We start from the raw sequence: 21219 nt of genomic DNA on the forward strand, positions 1-21219 counted from the left end.
ATTAATCATCAACATCCTGCATTTCATCAAATCAGTATCCATCCCCTCCTCTAGAACAACCACATTCCACCTCCACCACACTCAAGCTTCTGCCTTAGATCAGACTGCCAATCCACATCCAGTCCCTTATTTCTACTAATCTCCTAACTGAATTCCGTCTCATTCTTCTCAAATACTCCCTTCACTTTCAATCCTTCTTATGTACTGTAGTCCAGAAAAACAGATTCTAACACTTTGGGTGGCAAGTCCTTTCATTAGAGGATAAATCCTAATTCTTGATTCTTTATTATATGTAATACACGTGTGTGTGTTTATCCATACATATAATTAGTTTCACTTTTTTTACATTAAAAAAAGTCTTTTTCTCTATTCAGCTCCCTCCTTTAAGTGGAGTTGCTACAAATTACCATTTTCCAGCACCAATTGTCCTCACAAAACAAGGACTTTTGTACACTAATGACCTACTTCAAAAGAGCATGCCCTCTTTCAAAAAACTCAACAATTTTAAATATCATTTGTTTAATTTATTTCAGGTAGTATTTTTAGGCTGCTTCCTGCCAAATAAGTTTTAATTTTCGAAAGGAAAAGAGTTTTAGGTGTGACTCCGTGGGAATATCCACATATCAAAGTATACATAACTCCTACTGACACGTGATACCAATACCACATGGGGAGATGGCACTATAGTCATTATAGACCAAAATGTATCATTTGGATGCCTTTTGCCCACACCACCCACATTTAATAGATCTTTCTTACCTTTTACTTTTGCAGTAAGCATTTCTGCAGCATTTTGAAGATCAACAGAATTGAGGTTCTGATGTTTATTCATTACAGATTTTAAAACACGGAGGAGTTCATCCAGACGTATATGAATGACTTCTTTAAAGCAATCTTAAAGAAAAAAAAAAGGTTTGTTTCCCACCAGGTTTCAGGAATGCAAGCTATGACAGATCATTTTGAAACACACTTTAAGTAGAAGCAGTGGCCCCACAATTTTTGCCCACTATACGTTCACTTGTGTTTTCACCATTGCAGTTAGTATATATAGTTTATACAGCCTTCAAAAATTCATAATTGTTTTAAGTCAGTAAAGATTTCAGTTACAGTCAAGTTAGTACTACCTTTTTCAGTTTTCCCAGTCTAAATATGTCTCCAGATTTCCTTTGAGGTAACTTCGAGGTCAGTTTTTCCTGTTTTATAGTTTCAACCATAACATGCTTTAGAATATATATGGTAACAGAATTAAAGCTCGACAATGCCTGGTATATAAACTAATACTAAAGAACACTTACATGTCAAGTTTCCACATTAGAATTGATTCTTTGCATTAGGTAATTATTAGATTAAAAGTCATATAAGAACTACCATTTGACCTGCCCATTTTAAAAACCTGTGATATAATTTACATATGATAAAATACACAGATCTTTATATGGTTCAATGAATTTGTGTGCTTTTAGGAAAATCGAATTTGTTGCCAATGATGAAAAATTGAGACATCATTCCAAAAATTCCAGATTTCTGCAATTTACTCTTGAAAACTCAAAATCTGGTTATAGCAGGCTCACATCCTCCTTGGCCATAAGCAGCTGTAGCAAAGCAGCACTGCTCTCTTGGGTACCCCCTTCTTCCCAGTCTCTACCTGTCTACCCCAAGCCTGCTCTGCTCATTTATACCAACTCTGGGCAGATGGAGGCAGGCAGGATTTTATAATCCCTGGAAATAAGGTGGCCATATGAATTATCATTCAAACCAAAACACTCTAAGCAAGTAAAAAGGGTAATGCTACCCATAATCGTGTCAGCACAATAGGCATATTCCTGGACTGTCATCCCAGGCAAATAAGAACGTATAATCACCCTAAACTTTGAAATCCCTCAAGTAATCCTCAAACATCTAAAAGGACAACCACCTTAAATGCAATACTCTGATGTAATATTCCTTTCTGTAGCCTTACATATAGCGCTAGTTTAATAATAGTTAACATTTATTAAGGGGTTCCTAGGTGCCAGGCACTGTTAAAAGCACTTAAAAAGGTATTATCTCATTTAACTTTCATATCAATCTAATTAGGTAGATAATTTTAAAATACCTATTGTACAGTTGAGAATATTGAGGTACACCTAAGTTCACCAAGTTACTAAACTGTGGGGCCAGAATTTGAACCCAGAGAGTATAATTACAGAAGCCATGCTCTTAATGTTACACTGCCTCCCTACTGAAATAGCTTAAAAAGCAAACAAAACCCATTTTTTAAACACAATGTCATCTTATACAAATTTTTCAGAAATGTTAAAAAGATAACCATCAGAAAGAAAAACTGTCTTTAGATTAAAAAACAAAAATGAAAAATTCTACCACCATCTACCAAATATTCCATTCATTAACTACATTATCAAGAGAAAAAAATACGTATAAGAGGTGTAGGCAAGGTAGGGAGGTAGATCTATCACGGCAAAGAGTAATTCCAGGAAGAGGCAAACAATAGTTCAGGGAGAGATGGAAGCAGAGAGAACAGAGTACCTTCAGGAGAAAACATGACTCATTCATCCAATAAATTTTAATTTTAAAGGTGCTGGCCTAAGTAGCCTTAGAATGAGTGAGTCTATAAGACTAAAAGAAAACAAAATGCACAAAAGTATTATATTCTGTTGTATTGACAAAGTGCTTCCAATGAGGCTTTGGTTAATGATTCTGATGTTGTTATACATATGTACTGGAATTGAACAACTGGGTAAATGGATGGTGGATGGTGAGAACCAGGAATCTCACTGTTGGCACAGAAATTCACAAATAAACAGGAGAAGGAGGCTATAAGGATCCATACTGTGGTAGATTACAGTTGGATGCTTCATAAACCTATGTTTATGGAGCACCTGGCTGGCTCAGTCAGTAGGGCATGCAACTCTTCATCTTGATGTTGTGAGTTCAAGCCCCACGTTGGGTATAGAGATTATTTAAAAATAAAAGCTTTAAAAAACGAATTCATGTTTAGCTTAATACAGACACGGGTGGCTGTATCTAATATAGAAATGTTTATAGATATGTGTATTTACACAGGTTAGTATACACACATATATTTCTTTGATCTGTCCACTGAAAGGGCCTAAAGGAAATGAAACCTATCACTGTGAGCTTGGTTTCTAATACTGTTCTCTAATAAAAGGAAAAGGAACCAGGGCTTCTTAGAGAAAGGGATGACCCTAGGACCGGGGAAGGAAACATGCAAGATGAGTTAGAAGGATCCAGTAGAACCAGAAAGTAAGAGCTTAGAAAAACTAACCCTCACACTGAATAAGGTATGCCAAGAGCACAAAGGAGCCAACTGAGAGAGCTCCTAATGGCCAAAGCTAGAAAAATTTGAGCAACAAATAAAGTAGTACTGGATTATATCCCAAAATATAAAATAAATATAAATGAGCACATACTGACACAAATGAATAAATTAACACGTGAAAGAGAAGAGACAAATCTCTTGTATAGAGGAATGCCAAATAATTTATGTAGATCTTTTGTCCTCAAGGAGGTGGAGCATGCACATAGTGACTTCCTTCCAAAGAATACAGTAGAGAAAGGTGAACAAAATGAGTAACTTTAGAGAAACTTTACTATTAAAGACAGGTGATCAAGGTCAACATTAACAGTGATATACCACGTTTATAGTAATTATTCTTGACATGATCCATGATGAAAATGGCACTTCACATATGTTATCTTCCTCCTCAATATCCCAATCTAATCATGAGAAAAACATCAAATTCTAATCAAGGTACATCCTACAAAAAAACTAGTACTCCCTAAAATCGTAAAGGTCATCAGGGCGCCTGGGTGGCTCAGTCAGTTACGCATCCAACTTCAGCTCAGGTCATGATCTCATGGTTTGTGGGTTGGGGCCGCATGTCCGGCCTTGTGCTGACAGCTCAGCGCCTGGAGCCTGCTTCAGATTCTTTGTTTCCCTCTCTTTCTGCCCCTCCCCAGCTCACGGTCTGTCTCTCTCTCAAAAATAAAATAGACATTAAAAAAATAAATAAATATGGGAATGCAAGCTGGTGCACCCACTCTGGAAAGCAGTATGGAGGTTCCTCAAAAAACAAAACATAGAACTACCCTACAACCCAGCAATTGCACTACTAGCCATGTACCCATGGGATACAGGTGTGCTGTTTCAAAGGGACACATGCACCCCCATGTTTATAGCAGCACTATCAATAATAGCCAAAGTATGGAAAGACCCCAAATGTCCATCGATGGATGAATGGATAAAGAAGATGTGGTATACACACACACACACACACACACACACACACACACACACACACACAATGGAGTATTACTCAGCAATCAAAAAGAATGAAATCTTGCCATTTCCAACTACGTGGATGGAACTGGAGGGTATTACGCTAAGTGAAATTAGAAAAAGACAAAAATCATATGACTTCACTCATATGAGAACTTTAAGAGACAAAACAGATGAACATAAGGGAAGGGAAACAAAAATAATATAAAAACGGGGGGGGCAAAACAGAAGAGACTCATAAATATGGAGAACAAACTGAGGGTTACTGGAGAGGTTGTGGGAGGGGGGATGGGCTAAATGGGTAAAGGGCACTAAGGAATCTACTCCTGAAATCACCGTTGCACTATATGCTAATTTGGATGTAAATTTTTAAAAATAAAAAATAAAATTTAAATAAATAAATAATAAAATAAAATAACTGTCAAGGGCATCCAAAGTGAAGAAAGTCTGAGAAACTGTCACAATCATGAACAGCCTAAGGAGACATGAGAATTAAATGTAATAGGATAGGATCCTAGAAGAGAAAAACAACATTAGGAACAATTTATGGCAATATGAATAAACTATGGGCTTTAATCAATAAGAATGCATCATTAGTATCAAATATTGGTTAACAGATGTACTCTACTAAGATATTAATAAATAAGGAAAACTGGGTATAAGAATATATGGGAATTCTCTATACGATCTTCTCAGTTTTTCTGTAAATCAAAAACTGTTCTAAAAATAAGGTCTATTTAAGCCAAAGTATGGAAAGAGCCCAAATGTCCATTGACAGATGAATGGATAGAGAAGATGTGGTATATATATACAATGGAGTATCAGCTGGCAATCAAAAAGCATGAAATCTTGCCATTTGCAACAACGAGAATGGAACTAGAAGGTATTATGCTAAACGAAATAAGTCAGAGAAAGACAAATATCATATGACTTCACTCATATGAGGAATTTAAGATACAAAAGAGATGAACACAAGGGAAGGGAAGCAAAAAGAATATAAAAACAAGGAGGAGGACAAAACATAAGAGACTCAAATACAGAGAACAAACTGAGGGTTGCTAAAGGGGCTGTGGGTGGGGGGGATGGGCTAAATAGGTAAGGGGCATTAAGGAAGACACTGGGGATGAGCACTGGGTGTTATACACAGGGGATGAATCACTAGAATCTACTCCTGAAAACATGATTGCACTATGTGCTAACTTGGATGTAAATTAAAAATAAATTAATTAAAAATATACATATAATAAAAAAAAATAAAGTCTATTTAAAAAATGACATACAAATGGGCAAGAAATATTAGGAATTTTATGTACTGTTGGAATTTTCCCCATAAATATATGTTCCTTTTATAATTGAACATTTGTTTTAATTCCTAAGGAAAATGTGGTATGCAATTTAAAGAATTATCTTAAATGATCACTATATGGTCTGTTTTATAATTGTGTATGTTAGCTCATTCAGTAGGTTTACTTGGTTGAAACAATACAGCTTAGTGGTTGGTTAAAAACATTATCTCTAGAACCAGATTGCTTGAATTTGAACTTCAGTTCCATGGTTCATAAACCTTGGGTGAGTTACTTAACCTCTCGGGGCCTCAGTTTCCTCATCCATAAAAGGAAGATAATGGTAGCTACTTTATAGGATTATTGGATTAAATGAGTTAAAATACATAATGTACTTGGAACAGTGGCCAGAACATAGTAAGCCCTCCATAAATGTTTATAGCTATTTTTATTAGTGTATACAATAGTAGAAACAGGTTAATAACATAGATTAGGTCTGAAATGGAACCTCATAGCTTTGAAATAAAACAAACTTCTGGAAAATAATACAATTTGAATAGCTTTAAAAAATAACATATAAAAAACAAAATAAAGCTAGTTAATGGTAATACTGCTGACTACTTATCAAAATCAAGGTTGAATGATTATCTAATATCATAAAACCTAACCTATGTTAGTCCTAAAAAAGAGAAAGGAAAGCCAGTTATCTCTGTCCTGTATTCTTGATGTTTCACAACAAAATCTACAGATATTAATACACTTGGGGAATGCTGTAAAAATACTTATTTTAAGATCTCAGGTCAAAAGAGCTTGATTGTGGAGTGTCAACAACCATCAATATTCAAAATTAGTGTTGGTATTAAGCAAGAACTACAAGATACTAATGGCTTCAGTGCCTAAATAAACCAAGGTAATAAATTCTGGACTTGTCAGAGCCAAGGAAATTAAATATGTGGAATTAAATATATTTCAAAACTATTATGTTTTTCAATTTTCTTAGTTTTAATTTCTAACACAATAAATAGTAACAGATACAGCCCACACAAACAAAAATCTTCAGGATCCTCAATAATTTTTAACAGTATTAAGAGGTCTTAAGAATCCCTACCATGGTTTTTCTTAAAAATCACTGCAAAACATTCCAATAACTGTTAACATAAATGTTTTATCAACTTGAAATTCTTTTTTTCCTATAAGGAAGCCTTTATAAATAGATATTGAAGTTGTTTCAAATCAAACTATAAAAAACAGTAACTGAGTTCTTTAGTAATAAATTTCAGAAGTGTCTCAAATTACCCTGTAATTCCAATTTCCTGTAACTGAACACTTTTCTGAAGCCTATGAATCAACAGAAATAAACATGATAGCTACTTTTTAGAAATGTTAATTACAAGGATTCATAAACTTTCCTGAGTAGATGAGTCAACTACTAGAACATCAGTATGTCCTGATAATACTTCAAATGGGACTTAATAATTTAGCAAGCTCTTAATTATGTATTATAAGTGGTAAAAAAAAAAGTTCCATTTTTACCAAACGTTCTTTCCCCTTATAATAGACTAAAGCTATCTCATGTTATTTTTATGAAGCAAAAAGCCTCTTAAACTGAAAATACAACTTTGTAAAAAGGGCTTAAGGAATTTAAGCAGCTCTTTCACCAACAGTACTCTTCCCACTCCACACCCCTCCCCACCGCCCCCCAAAAACAGTCGCAGTAATGAGCAAAGCAAATGAGGTTAGTAACTGTTCTTCCCCAATACAAAAGAAAGCTGTAAGTGGCTAATTGGTGTGATAGAAAATAATGGATTCGGGGGGGGGGGGGGGCCTGGCTGGCTCAGTCAATAGAGCAGGCAACTCTTGATCTCAGGGTTTTTCACATCAGGTGTGGAGCCTACTCAAAAAAAAAAAAAAGAATAGATTTAGATCAAGAAACCTGGGTTCCAATGCTTGATCTTCCACTTCCTTGAAATAACCATATGCAACTAACTCTTAGTTTCTCTAATCCCTGATTTATCATCCATAGAACAGAATTAGTAAGAACACTGTTCTAGCTACTTTGTTATTGTGAATGTCAAATAAATGAACAAAAACAAAACTGTTTTACTGACTTAATACACATAAATAGCTATTATTTCTGTTAAACCTGTAAGCCAAACTAAATACCTTTGACAATAGATTTGTCTCACATAGAACTACATTCAACAAATACACTTACAGCAAGATCCTACAATATTTTGGCTAATGGAAAAGAGACCTTTAAGTTTCAATTTCATTTTACATGTAAATTCTAAATTAATGAATTAACTAGAAATAAAGTTACTATTAAAGATATATTTTATAATATTTCTATTTTTATCACGTTATAGTATTTAATTACTCATATAACTAAATACAAGACCATTTTTAAGTTTTATAGTGCCCACATTGTAAATGCAATGAAATTTATACTACAAAGATATTCAATATGCAGCACTATAACATTCAGCCAAAATCATAATACTAGTTATCTAGAAGAGTAAAACTCCTGTATCCCAATGTTTGCTTGTTTATCTACCATCCCTGTAATATGGTAATTTGAATTTTAATTTATCGTTTCATTCATTTGTGCCACTTATTTTCGGCTTCACTCAGCTTATCAAGTGAAAACAGATTAGCTAGCTCCATTTTTTGGTTCTCATATATTAACACAATACCACAGTGTTTATATTGCAAACACTTCATGGAAATGCTTAAGTAAATAAATGAAAAAACCATGGTGTTTTCCTTGATTTAAAAAAACTGACAATAATTTTTAAAACCAGTCTTGTTAATTCAGCTTAACCTCTGTGGGAAAGCAATGAAAACAAGGAGGAAAATAAGTTTCAGAACATATCACTAGGAAACTCCCCTTTTTTGCTGTAATGACTTCTGAATTTACATGATAAAAGCAAAGCCTGAACAGCAGCTTTCTTTATCCAGCCACTTGGGGATTGTAAAATAAATAGCTGACGTTCAAAAACACTCATTCTAAGAGCTTTACAAATATGAACTCTAATGTTCACAACATTTCACTGATGTAGGTACTATTATTTCCTTTCAACAGATGTAGAAACTGAGGCACTGAGAAGGTAAGTAACTTGCTCAAGGCTATATACAACCAGCAAATGTCAGAATGAGGATTCCACCTCAGTGTTCCACCTCTAGAATTGTGCTCTTGATCACTGGGATACATTAACATGATTAAAGAAGTTATAGCTTAATGACAGGTGATCTGCAGTCTGTAACTTCTAATCAAATATGCCAGTTACTATTATAAACGGTGTTAAATTATATAAACCATTCTAGGCAAGTGCAAAAAACAGTCTCCTAAGAGCTGGTACATGTGTCATGAATGAGCTACCTATATTTCACACTTCATTCCTCAAATGTTCACTTCTAAGTCATAACCTATCAACATTTACCTGAACTTCTCCTAAGTGCTATCCATTAGAAATCACTTCTGGAGAGGTTTCCTTCGAAAAGAACACAGTAGGAGGACATATCTAAGACTAGCAACCTAATGTTTTCAATATTTCACAAAATTTCTGGCACAATATAGAGAATGAAAGTTAAATATTAATATAAATATTAAGTATTAAGTTAAATATAAATATTCATCAATGGTAAAATTAACACTCATTGATATTTGTTGAAATAAATTTACACATTCTCCTATATATTCACCTGAGGAAATCTTAATTAATGAACAAGACAGGATTTCAATTGAAACTCTGAAAATTTATGCAGAACTTCCCTGTCACGACTGAATGTATTAGTTAATGGCATTAATTTTTTTTTTTTAAGTTTATTTGAGAGAGAGAGAGAGAGCGCACGTGAGCGAGCAGGGGAGGGGCAGAGAGAGAGGGAGAAAATCCCAAGCATGCTCCATGCTGTCAGCAAAGAGCCCAACGCAGGGCTTGAACTCACGAACTGTGAGATCATGACCTGAGCCAAAAGCAAGAGTCAGACGCTTAACCCACTGAGCCTGAGCCACCCAGGTGCCCAAGCATTAAACTTTTTATCTAACTTCTCCTATTCAAAAAAATTTGCTTTACAAAGTTAACATAACTCTTCTGACTCAAGTTCTGCCAAATTCAGGACCTACACAGAATTTATCAGAAGTTATCACTTATAAGATTGTTATATTTTTATAAAACAAAAGTGATACATCCTTAAATTAGAAAGTTCTTTTTTAATTAGAAAACTTTATTTGAAACAGATGATAAAGTTTTATCTTCCTTTCTAGCCTATTTAAAGAACAAAACAGGGGTGCCTGGGTGGCTCAGTTAAGCATCTGACTCTTGACCTCGGCTCAGGTCAAGATCTCACAGTTTGTGAGTTCAAGACCTGCATTGGGCTCTGCACTGACAGAGGGGAGCCTGCTTGTGATTCTCTCTCTCCCTCTCTGCCCCTCCCCTGCTCTCTCTCTCTCTCTCTCTCTCTCTCTCTCTCTCTCTCAAAAATAAACATTTGAAAAAATAAAGGACAAAACAAAATAAGGCACCATGTCACAACAGTAAACTTTTATTAAAATCCATTCTTAAAATAATGTTACATAATAAAGAAGATGTAAGAAGTATTAGACTAACTACTGATTTTCCTTAAAATATATTTTACAGTGGCAATGGACCCTTCTAAGTGCTGAGTGCAGAAAAATTAAGTAATTTGCACTATTCTTTCTAATCTAATTAAAAAGCCTTGCACCTTTCAAAATCACTGTTGAACCTCCTTGAATGGTGTTTTACCTGGAAATGAGGAGGTATGCCACAGAGTTTAAGATTATTCTATGAACTAGAACAACACTTTGAATCTGTTCTTTGGAATTCAGAACACATTATTCCTCAGGGGGACAGCTGTGAACTTGAAGTAGTTTATACAGCACATATGTTAATCTGCAGTGTTAAATATAAACACAGACAGTATATGTATAACAGAGTGCATTCAGCATTTTAATATAAAATGTAAAATTTGGCCTTGTAATTATTCATACTGCACCTTAATAGCACTGGATAGAAATCTAAAACTTCAAATTCCACATGTGCTACTTATATAAGAGAAGAGGATAACCTCCTCCTGGAAATAAACAGTGGTCAGAGAAGCAGCAAACTCTATCAGTCATCCTATCTAAGTATGTGTTTTCAAAGTCCTCTGATGTCGCACATTAAACTCTCCATTTTTATTTGTAAATAAAAAGAGCAAAAACAAACTGCATACCTATCTTTCATATTACCACAGAGCTCTTTGGTAGATGCTTATTTCTGTCATCAGTTCCTCAACAACTATAGCAATATGAGTTTCACATTCTCACTTGGGAAATTTTCACAAATACCACACTTAAGATAGTTATCATAAAATTCACCTTTAAAAAATCCTATAGGGGCACCTGGCAGCTCAGTCAGTTAAACATCCGACTCTTGGTTTCGGCTCAGGTCATGATCTCACGGTTCATGAGTTCAAGCCTTGCACTGGACTCTGTGCTGACAGCATGAAGCCTGCGTGGGATTCTCTCTCTCCCTCTCTCCCTGCCCCTCCCCCACTCCCACTGTCTCTCTCTCTCTCTCTCTCTCAAAATAAACAAACTTAAAAACTTTTTTAAAAATAAAAATTAAAAAATTCTATAGACTGGTGGGAGGCAGATGTCCTCTAAAATGCATTATATAGTTTAAAGACATATACTTAACTGTCTTCTCTAGCTCTGAACTCTTCAATATTCAGAACAATGTAGAATCTCCAACTCCAATCAAATTTTGGGAATCACAGAATTATAAAACTGATAGCATCTGGTATAGCACCTCATTCTTAAATCATTAAATGACTTAAACCATATTCTAAAACTAGTCAGTAGCAGAACAAGGCCTAGAACCTAGAAAATGTGATTCTCTTTCCGGAGCTCTTCTGCCATCAATTACTGACAATTTTTATCAATTTGTATAATTGGGCTGGAAACTGATCTGCTAGTTCAAATCAAAGAAGGGCATGAAAGCTATATACTTCAAAAGCAACTTAACAGGATTCCAAATAGACTAAGAGTTCCTACTTCTAGGTAAAATTTTCTTAAATTTGCTCTGATAACTTTTTCTAGGTTTCTTTTAATGCTATAGAATTAAAAAATATTTACAGTTCAAGAATTCATCTGAATGTTCTTGAGATTGATAAAGATCAAATGTCTATGCCAGCACCATCCAATAGAAATTTCTGCAATAGTGTAAATATTTATATCTTCCACTGTCCAAGATGATAGCCACTAGCCACATGTGGCTAATAAGCACTTGAAATGTGGGTACTGCAACTGAGGAGCTGAATTTATGTTAATTAAACAGCCACATTTCTAGAGATTACCATATTGGACAGTGCAGGTCTACATAATCTCCACTAAAAACAGAACTGGTTGATGAAATAATGAAGACTGAGTGGTATTTTTATTTTTATTTATTTATTTTTTTTTAATTTTTTTTTCAACGTTTATTTATTTTTGGGACAGAGAGAGACAGAGCATGAATGGGGGAGGGGCAGAGAGAGAGGGAGACACAGAATCGGAAACAGGCTCCAGGCTCTGAGCCATCAGCCCAGAGCCTGACGCGGGGCTCGAACTCACGGACCGCGAGATCGTGACCTGGCTGAAGTCGGACGTTTAACCGACTGCGCCACCCAGGCGCCCCAATGAGTGGTATTTTTAAAGTACTTGCCATGTGAAGCAGTTGAGACACCAAGGAAAGAAACACCATTCTGCATTTATAACCTCCAGATTCCAAACAAAATCACTATATATCAGCAATGGGAGGTTGATGAAATCACACAACCTACGTTATACATACAACTCATCTGTGAAATGGGGCTAAAAGTACCTGTCTTTGGGGGCACCTGGGTTGCTCAGTCTGTTGAGCATCACTCTTGATTTTAGCTCTTGTCATGATCTCATGGTTCATAGGATTGAGCACCACATCGGGCTCTGCTCTCATAGTACAAAGCTTGCTTGGGATTCTTTTTCCCTCTCTCTTTGCCCCTCCTCCACTCATGCATGCGCTTGCTCTCTCTCTCTCTCTCTATCTCAAAAATAAACATTTAAAAAATAATACAAATAAAATTTCCTGTGACTTAGTAAATATGGAAATAAAATGGAAATCACTATGTTTTAAAAAAAAAAAAAGGTACCTGCCTTTGTGGAACTCTGTGATTAAATGCTGTTTCCCTGTAAAATGTAAAGCACCATATATAATTATCATTTCTAGAACTAGTTTGAGAAAAAGGAAAACGTGGCTGTAAACCAATCACAAAGCTGTTAATCCAAGCCTAGCCTCAAAAATATGAACACCGGAAGCAACAGTCAACTGATTTTGCATATCATTGCCTCATGACAGGTAACGTATATAAAGAAAATGGTATTCAGATTAAACCAAAAAGTGATTTAATTGTATACCTACATTCTGTATTCTTAAAAGCTAACTTTTCAGCAATTTTAACAGCCAATTGATATGAATTAAAGGGTAACAATGCCAATAATTTGGCATCCTTCCTCTTAAGGAGGCAAAAGACAAAATATTGACAAGGCCACTGACAAGGCTCTGTCACTCCAAAAGGAAAACAGTGAAACAGCTCTCTGTCTGACCAGTTTACAACTGTGGTGGAATAAAGAATAGCAGAAGTCCAGGGAAATTTCTCAATACCCAGAAGACAAAAGTATGGCCCATGTCTAGTGTAAAGGTATATAATTACACCATATTAAATAATTACAGAATTTTAAACTTTTTATCTGCTTTCCTGAAGATTATATCTTGTGTGATTCTTATAATAATTCTGTTAAGGAATAGTCTGATACTCTAACAAGCTAGAAATCATAACCAAGATTAGACACACACATATTATTATGTAGCATTCTTATTATATATAATGAGGTGAATTTATATATTTATATATAGTCCCTTGTTTAAGAAAAACAAACAAAAAAAGTTTCTATCGACTCAAAACTAGTATTTCTGGATCTTGATAACAAGGATCCAAAGACAGAAAATAAATTCTTGTTAAATCCAAGGTTTATTTTGAGATAGCATACACATATCCTTTTAACTCTGATTGAAGAACCAAACATTAAAATCAATCCAAGGTAAATAATGAAAATTCTCTGGCCACAGCTCACTAATGACAGCGTTGGTTATCCAAAAGATGGTTTTTACATTTTAAAAATTAATTTACCAGCCATAAATGGCAAGCATTTTTATTATTAGCAATAAAATAAAGTATTTAAATTTTTAAGTACTGGCTTTCTTATTAAAAAGATAGTATCTTTACAAAATGTTAATACTAAATGTCCATAAAAACTTTGTTTCCATATGCCTCCTTTCATCTCAGGGGTTAGCCTCCTTTTGCCATATTATAAATTTTTCTCCTTTTTCACTTAGAATCAACTTTCAATCCTCTTCCTTCCTAGTCTCTGAATTGTCTATTCACAAATTAAAACTCACATTAAAAAAACTGAAGTTAAAGAGTTGTCCAACTTGTTTTAAATTACTATCATTTTAAATCTGTGAGAGAAGAGATAAATATGCAAGATCAGGATTTTTAAATGATATCAATCCCCTGAGAACACAAATAAAAACAAAAATCAGACCTAAGAATCTTATTTATATTAATGAACATTTACTTAAATTGATACATTAAAGAAAACCATACTTTACCCTAAATTGAGGTAAATGATTTGTCAACCAAGACATCATTTTAAATTTCACTTTCAAAACTAACCCAGTTAATGAACTTACATCAAAAAGAATGACTCTTACTGTAAAATTTTCAAAACTAATTTAAAACAATTAACCCAATTAAGAACAAGCCTTTATTTAAAGCTAGGCTTTTTAAAATAAATGGCAGATAGTGTCATTTGGCAGAAATTTGTTCCCAGTATAATGCTTAAAGTATTTAAAATACCTTTTCACAATAAATTAAAACTTTATTACCAATGAATCAACTATAATTAGACTTGAAAATCAAGCTATTAAAATGAACAAGAATATAGGCAACTTATTTATTTATATATATATTTATATATAGTCTCAAAAACATGATTTATGTGACTGTTTTAAGGAAAATTCAAATACTAAAATTTTGAGGCTACAATTCAAGTCCAGTTATTTTGGGCATTTCAAATTGAAAAATTAGGTTAGAAATAAACTCTTAAAAGCAGCATATTTGTACTAAAACCATCTTAGTACAAGATGTGATTTTATGATATTTCTAGAACATGTATCAGAAAATGAATATTTAACATATATACAAAAAATATTTATTAAACATTTATGTCTATGAAGCCCAAGGAGGTCTCATATAAATAAAACTAGTATCTTCATTCTCTACATCCAGATCTACCATTATGAATATGGAAATGAACTACTATTTATCACAAAAGAATAGGGGCTGTATCTTTTTTATCACTGCCATCAAATATGAATATAAAACAGGCATCAAAAGTTAAAAGACTTAGAGACTAAGATCAAGTTGGGGAATGCAGATGTGTGTAACTCTTTAGAAGAATCAAGTCTTGGGCTTCATTGTCCATTTCTAACTAGACAGAGAATAAATTCTGTGACTATCCCTTAATCCTATAATAGGTTATATATGGGAGGAGCACCTGGGTGGCTTAGTCCGTTAAGCCTCTGACTTCGGCTCAGGTCATGATCTCACCGTTCATGAGTTCAAGCCCCGTGTCAGACTCTGTGCTGACAGCTCAGAGCCTGGAACCTGCTTCAGATTCTGTGTGTCCCTCTCTCTCTGCCCCTCCCTTGCTTGCACCCTGTCTCTCTCTCTCAAAAATAAATAAATATTAAAAAAATTTTTTTTAATAGGTTATGTAGAACAGCAAAACAGAATTGTGATTTTTGAGGAACAAATTCACTCAAATGCAGAGATTCTAGATTAAGTTTTAGGAACAATATAGAAAACTAAATCTAGGTATAAGTATCAAAAATGTAAATTATAAACATTAGTTTGCTTTTTATAGACCAATCAATGCACCGTGGTACCATTAACAAGAAGGTTACAATTTCAATGATCTAAAATTTTTCCATGTTCAAATGGGCCCAACTGCTAAGAAGCAAAGACTGAGTTTTGGTTTTTGTATTATTATTTCCTCACATCTACCAACGCTTCTATTATGTATTATACTATATCTAATAATAAAATAGTTTACATCGTAACACCAAACACCAAACATCTGTTGGGGAAGAAGCTGTTAATTAACTAAAGCAGAATACCCTGTTCCTACCACTGTGTAAGCATTTATCTGAAACTAGGCTGGCATTTAAAATTTTACCAACTATCCAGTAAGAATGCTAAGAGAAAATAATTGACAAACCTGAAAGAATAGCTTCTTTCAAATACAGTAACATATGCGAGAACTTCCTGATATCATTCACCAACTCCTTGATGTAATCCGGATCAAAAATGGAATTGGAACTTATGGACTTGAGCCCCATTTCAGGAGCTGTAACATCGGTAGAGAGTTGGCCTGATGACAAAACACGTTTTTTCTTTGTCTTTTTCTGTTTGTGAGCAATCATCCTTTCACGGAACAGTCAGAAAAACTGAAATCCTTAAGCAGAAGGGAAAAAAAAGAAAAGAGAGAAACACAAAAACTACATCAACCAGGGGAAACATTATACTAGGTTTTCACAAATAGCCCATAGCCCACCTAGTATTCTATTAGTAGTATTCTATTAACAACAACAAACACTGTACTACTGATGGCAGCAGCTTCCATTTATTAAGTGCCATTGATCTTGACAACTCTATGATGTGCAAACTACTGTTCTCTTCATTTCACAAATAAGCAACCTGAGCTTTGTCTCAGTTCTCAGCTAAAAAATCATGAACTGGTACTTAAAACCCAGATTTGTCTTGTTGCCAAAATCCATTCTCTTAATAACTTCCTCTTAACTCCTAGGGTACAGAATTTTTTAAATTGTAAAAGTTATTCTGAAATGTCATTTAGTAGAAGAATATATTCTACCACCATGACATCAGCTTCAAAAATAAAGATGCAGTATGAGTTCTGAAAAAAGAAAAGACCTGTTTTCAAAAAACCCCCTCCCCATCACTTACTATGTGTATCGTGATAAACTGTTAATCCTCTCTTAACTTTGGTATGCTCATTAATAAAATGGGAATAACATTTTAACAACACCTACATTGTGAGATTATGGTAAGCATTAAAAGATACAATGGTATAGAAGTGTACGACACATAAAAGAAGTTCAATCATAGTTATTTTTCAGTAATAACGCTTACATACACACAGACACACACACAGATTTGAGGTTATCAATTTTCAGCAAGAACATTTTTTTGTTGAAAACAAGTTCTAAGGGTGTCTACTAATCTGATACACCCTAATTGATTGAACAAATAAATGTACGAATATCAGAGCAATATTTTTGTTAATTTCAGGATGGTATAGTAAAAACACAGTCTTTTGAAATGAGATTTAGACTTGACTTCTGGCTGAATCCTTTCTAAACATACAACCTATACAATTTGCTTACAGGCTGTGTGAGAATTAAAAGTGACCACAAAATTAAAAGATCTCATATGTTAAAACACAATCCTGGCACATAGTTGGAACTCAAGAAAATCTTAGCTTGTTTCTGCTTCATCCTCACATTTTACCTTTCCAGAACTGAAAGTCCTAATTTTGTTTGCATTTCTTACAATCAAAAAGGAAATTACTGGAGAAATTATGTTAGTTCAAGCATATCACTAAAGCATTTTACAAATATTTTGTCTTCAATATTTTATTACTTTCAGAATGGTAGAATTACTAAGGACTCTGTGAAACTTACAGTGGGAAGTTTTATGTAATATTCACTTCCAGGTCATGTGTAAGATTTATTATTGAATCACTTATTCTTTCCTATACCTCACCCAATTCTCTAAATTTTTTCCTTCCTCATCTACAGTATCTTTAATCTATCTACTTCTATCTATACTATCATACTAGGTAAATTTTGTGAATGTTTCTGTGCGGTATGTGTGTTGGCATGCATAAAACATAAAACAGATTCTAAGGAACCAGGTGATATACTCAGATGTTTTCTATGCTATCGCATTTCATTTTTTAAAATGGTGGCTACAGCCCACCAAATTGGTTTTATACTCATAATGGGTCATAACCCTACAACCTGAAAAACACTGACTATTTGACTCAGGATCCTGTCTATATACATTTCCATTTGCCTGGGGTACTCCTTCCCCTTTGTTTACTCATTCTGACCTCAGCTCAAAGATCATTTCCTCAAAGAAATCTTCCTGGACCACCAATACCCCTGTAAATACCACCACCAAAGCAGAATGGAATCTCCTCTTAAATGCATTCTAGCATCTTACACTTTTCATCACTGCACTTATCAAAGTTCAAATAGACTATTCATATTTTCCTCTCTAGACTATAATCTCAAGGGATCAAGGATTCAGTTTGCTAACCATGTGTTCTCAGCTCACAGCACAGTGCCTGGCATAGGAGGGATGATCTACTCAAAACTATTTGCAGAATAAATGATTTTGCAGAATGAATACTGGGCTTATAAATTTGTAAAGTTGCAATTAATTTTTACAGAAACAAAAAAGGTTAACTTTGGATTATTGCAGTAAAATCTGTAAAAATCTGTCTCTAAAACAGTGTATTTCAAAAAAGAAAAAAACAAGTATGTAAAGCCAATAAAGGCAAGATCACACAAAACTGGAATCAAAGTTGGACTTCTACTCTTCTTTCTCTACTGTTGAGGTTTATATAAGGTTATATAAGGTTTCCCTACCTCTCTTAGCTTTTAAAGTTCTTTTATTAAATATTTTTGTTAATCTCAAATTATTTCTGAGAATGTGATTTCTACATTTAAGCTAGTTCCAACTTACCTAACATTAATCCTTAAATGTGTAGATAATTCTAAAATGAGCCTAGAACAATTTTTTAGTACAATTATTATATATGTCTTCCCACCAACACTAAAAACAGGACAGTACCTTGTGTGGGAAGCTTTCACAAATCACTAATTGAGAAGACAACTCCTAACATCACTTTTGCAGCTTACTTATTAAAGTCACTCTGATTAATTCGACAGCTTTTAGTTTAGTAAAAAGATAGTTATTAAAGACATATATCATAAATTTCATAAATTTCATAATAAAACAACTCACCTATCTAAGCAATTTACCTATTTCACCATCTTCCCTTATGTCAAGTTAGTAACCCAAAGTTGTAAAAAGTGTTTCAATACTCAAGACTAAGAAAATCTATAAGCAAACAAAATGGGGGGGGGGGGCAAAGGAACTAAAAAGAGTTATACTTTACCTCTATTCAGCATTATAGTGAGTAATGTACTAACTTTCTTATATATACTTTACTATTTTTCATACTTCAAACTGAAAAAAAAGGAAAGATGAACAAAGTTTATCCAAGTTTTTGTTTTTTTAAAATTTTTTTTCAACATTTTTTTATTTATTTTGGGACAGAGAGAGACAGAGCATGAACGCGGGAAGGGCAGAGAGAGAGGGAGACACAGAATCAGAAACAGGCTCCAGGCTCCTAGCCATCAGCCCAGAGCCTGACGCGGGGCTCGAACTCACGGACCACGAGATCGTGACCTGGCTGAAGACGGACGCTTAACCGACTGCGCCACCCAGGCACCCCTATCCAAGTTTTTATAAAATTGAACTATGACAGTGAAAACATTTGGAGGATATACACTTTCCGAGATCATACTACTTTCCTATGTCCCAAAATGAATACCCTCTAGTTGGTGGTAACATAAAACGTAGTTACTAACATAACATACTGCAAGAGGCAATTTAATTAAATGAGGTAATAATATAAAAAACACTTAATGCTGTGCCTGATTCATCATGAACACTCAAAAACTGTTAGCCATTATGACTAGCTGTGCTTTATTGTGGGAGATTGTGGGGGTTTTTTTTAACATACTTAAGTAATGAACAAAATGTGGGCTTTACCACAATATATCTGTAGATTGTGAGCAAGAAATATAGCACTGGAAACAATTCCAGACACTTAACTGACTTCGTGGAAACCTACTAAATGGCTTCCAAGTGAAGTTTGAACTATGCAAACAGACTGTTGAGCAAAATATTTGTTAAACTCTAATTCTCATGCATCTCATCCAACTTCAAACCATCAACATTTACAACGTGTTTTAATCACTTAGCAAAGAACTTTGTAGCAAACAAAATATTACTATGCAAAACTACTTTCTCTGTATGTTGTAAATTCTAAGTAATATATGCATTAGAAATGTGAACATTAACTTCCCAGTACCCTGGAATGTGACTTTCCCAAGACTTGAGTAGCCTCTATTAATCAAATGTCCTATGCCCCATGTACATCCTCCCAAGAACACATCATTACAGAAGTGTTTTCATTTTAGGCACTGGGCTGTTTAACAGAAGTATAAAACTGCCCCCAAATATCTACTTAGTAGCTCCCATTTTACTATTCCTACATCAGGAAAAATTGCCAGATATTTCAGAAATCTGCCATTTCAGCACAATTTCTGATTTGGTAAGAATCTACTTAAAAACTCTTGTAAAAAATCAGAAAAATTCATTCTGGAGGTTTTTGATTATACTTTTGTACAGTACTCCCCACAAAAACAGCATACGGCCATGTCAAAAGGTTTCATCAATAATATGCAAATAACTAATTTCTAAAGAAAGGCATGCAATGCACATACACTTCATTCCTGTGCAGTTAGAACCTAGCACGTTTAAAAAAGAGGAAGCTGCCCAACCTCCCACGCCTCCAGAATGTCTAGCATTCCTGGCAGGCATGGCTCTCTCTTGACCAGCCAAAACTACTCAATGCCAAAGAGCCCGCTCCCCATCCCCATATTTAAATACAGAGTGGGGAAATGGAGCAACCGAAAAGGGCAGTGGACATGGATAGAGACGGACAAGAGATGCCATCACAGAGACAGCTGGAGAAAGGGGAAGGGGTGCTCAGCTCCTGACCTTAGCAGCTAACAGTTCTGCCCTCCCAAATGAGATGAGGCCAATTCCTTCTTGAGAAGGAGAGTAGGAAAAGATTAACATGGAGACACAAGGCTCATCAGTCGCTAGGGCTCCTGAGCTCACCCACCAAGAATAAAACAACAGTCAAGCCCGAAACAACGGAATTGGGAAAAACAATTGACACTGAGGCCTTAGAACGACAGAGCCCTCCTCAGCCCAAAAGACCGAGACGAGAACAATGCACCACGGAAATCCTGAAATGTCTGAGGAATGGAACCCAGCTGAAGTGAGGGCTGCTGTCAGGACAGGTGGGAGCGAGACGGGTCAGAGCCAAGACCAGGCTCTTAGCGGTCAAAAGCATATACTTTAAACCTACACTCTGACAATTACTAGCCTGTGTGCTCCGGCAGGTTAACCTCATTTTCTCCGCGTAAAAAATGAGTTAAAACAATCATGGAGCTGTCGCAGAGCTTAAAAAAGTTAAAATGTGGAGCATTCTTAACAGTACGTGCACGGTGGGACGTGCTATGTGCCTGCTTTAATTTTAATCGTCATCTGCTCTGGGCTACCGCTCCCGCCGCGCCCCGCTCGCCCCGTCGGACCCCTCCGGGAGGA

At 34.9% G+C, this 21219-nt stretch overlaps 1 protein-coding gene across 2 annotated transcripts in view; it reads right to left on the reverse strand.

Annotated features, from left to right (window-relative positions):
• ARHGAP29 (Rho GTPase activating protein 29) overlaps nt 1-19003 on the reverse strand; it is a 70485-nt gene extending 51482 nt beyond the window's left edge. The window contains exons 1-3 of one of the 2 annotated variants that reach the window (XM_040471027.1): nt 18932-19003; nt 15944-16180; nt 760-894 (exon numbers count right to left, since the gene is read on the reverse strand). In XM_040471027.1, coding sequence (XP_040326961.1) covers nt 760-894; nt 15944-16148 — 340 coding nt within the window. In that variant the 5' untranslated portion in view covers nt 16149-16180; nt 18932-19003. Of the gene's footprint in view, nt 1-759; nt 895-15943; nt 16181-18931 lie in introns of those variants that run through there. The other variant, XM_040471028.1, reaches the window with a different exon arrangement.
• Nucleotides 19004-21219: the final 2216 nt, after the last annotated feature.

The sequence above is a fragment of the Herpailurus yagouaroundi genome, unplaced genomic scaffold (assembly GCF_014898765.1).
Source record: "Herpailurus yagouaroundi ecotype Mexico unplaced genomic scaffold, PumYag 77, whole genome shotgun sequence".
Lineage (NCBI taxonomy): Eukaryota > Metazoa > Chordata > Mammalia > Carnivora > Felidae > Herpailurus > Herpailurus yagouaroundi.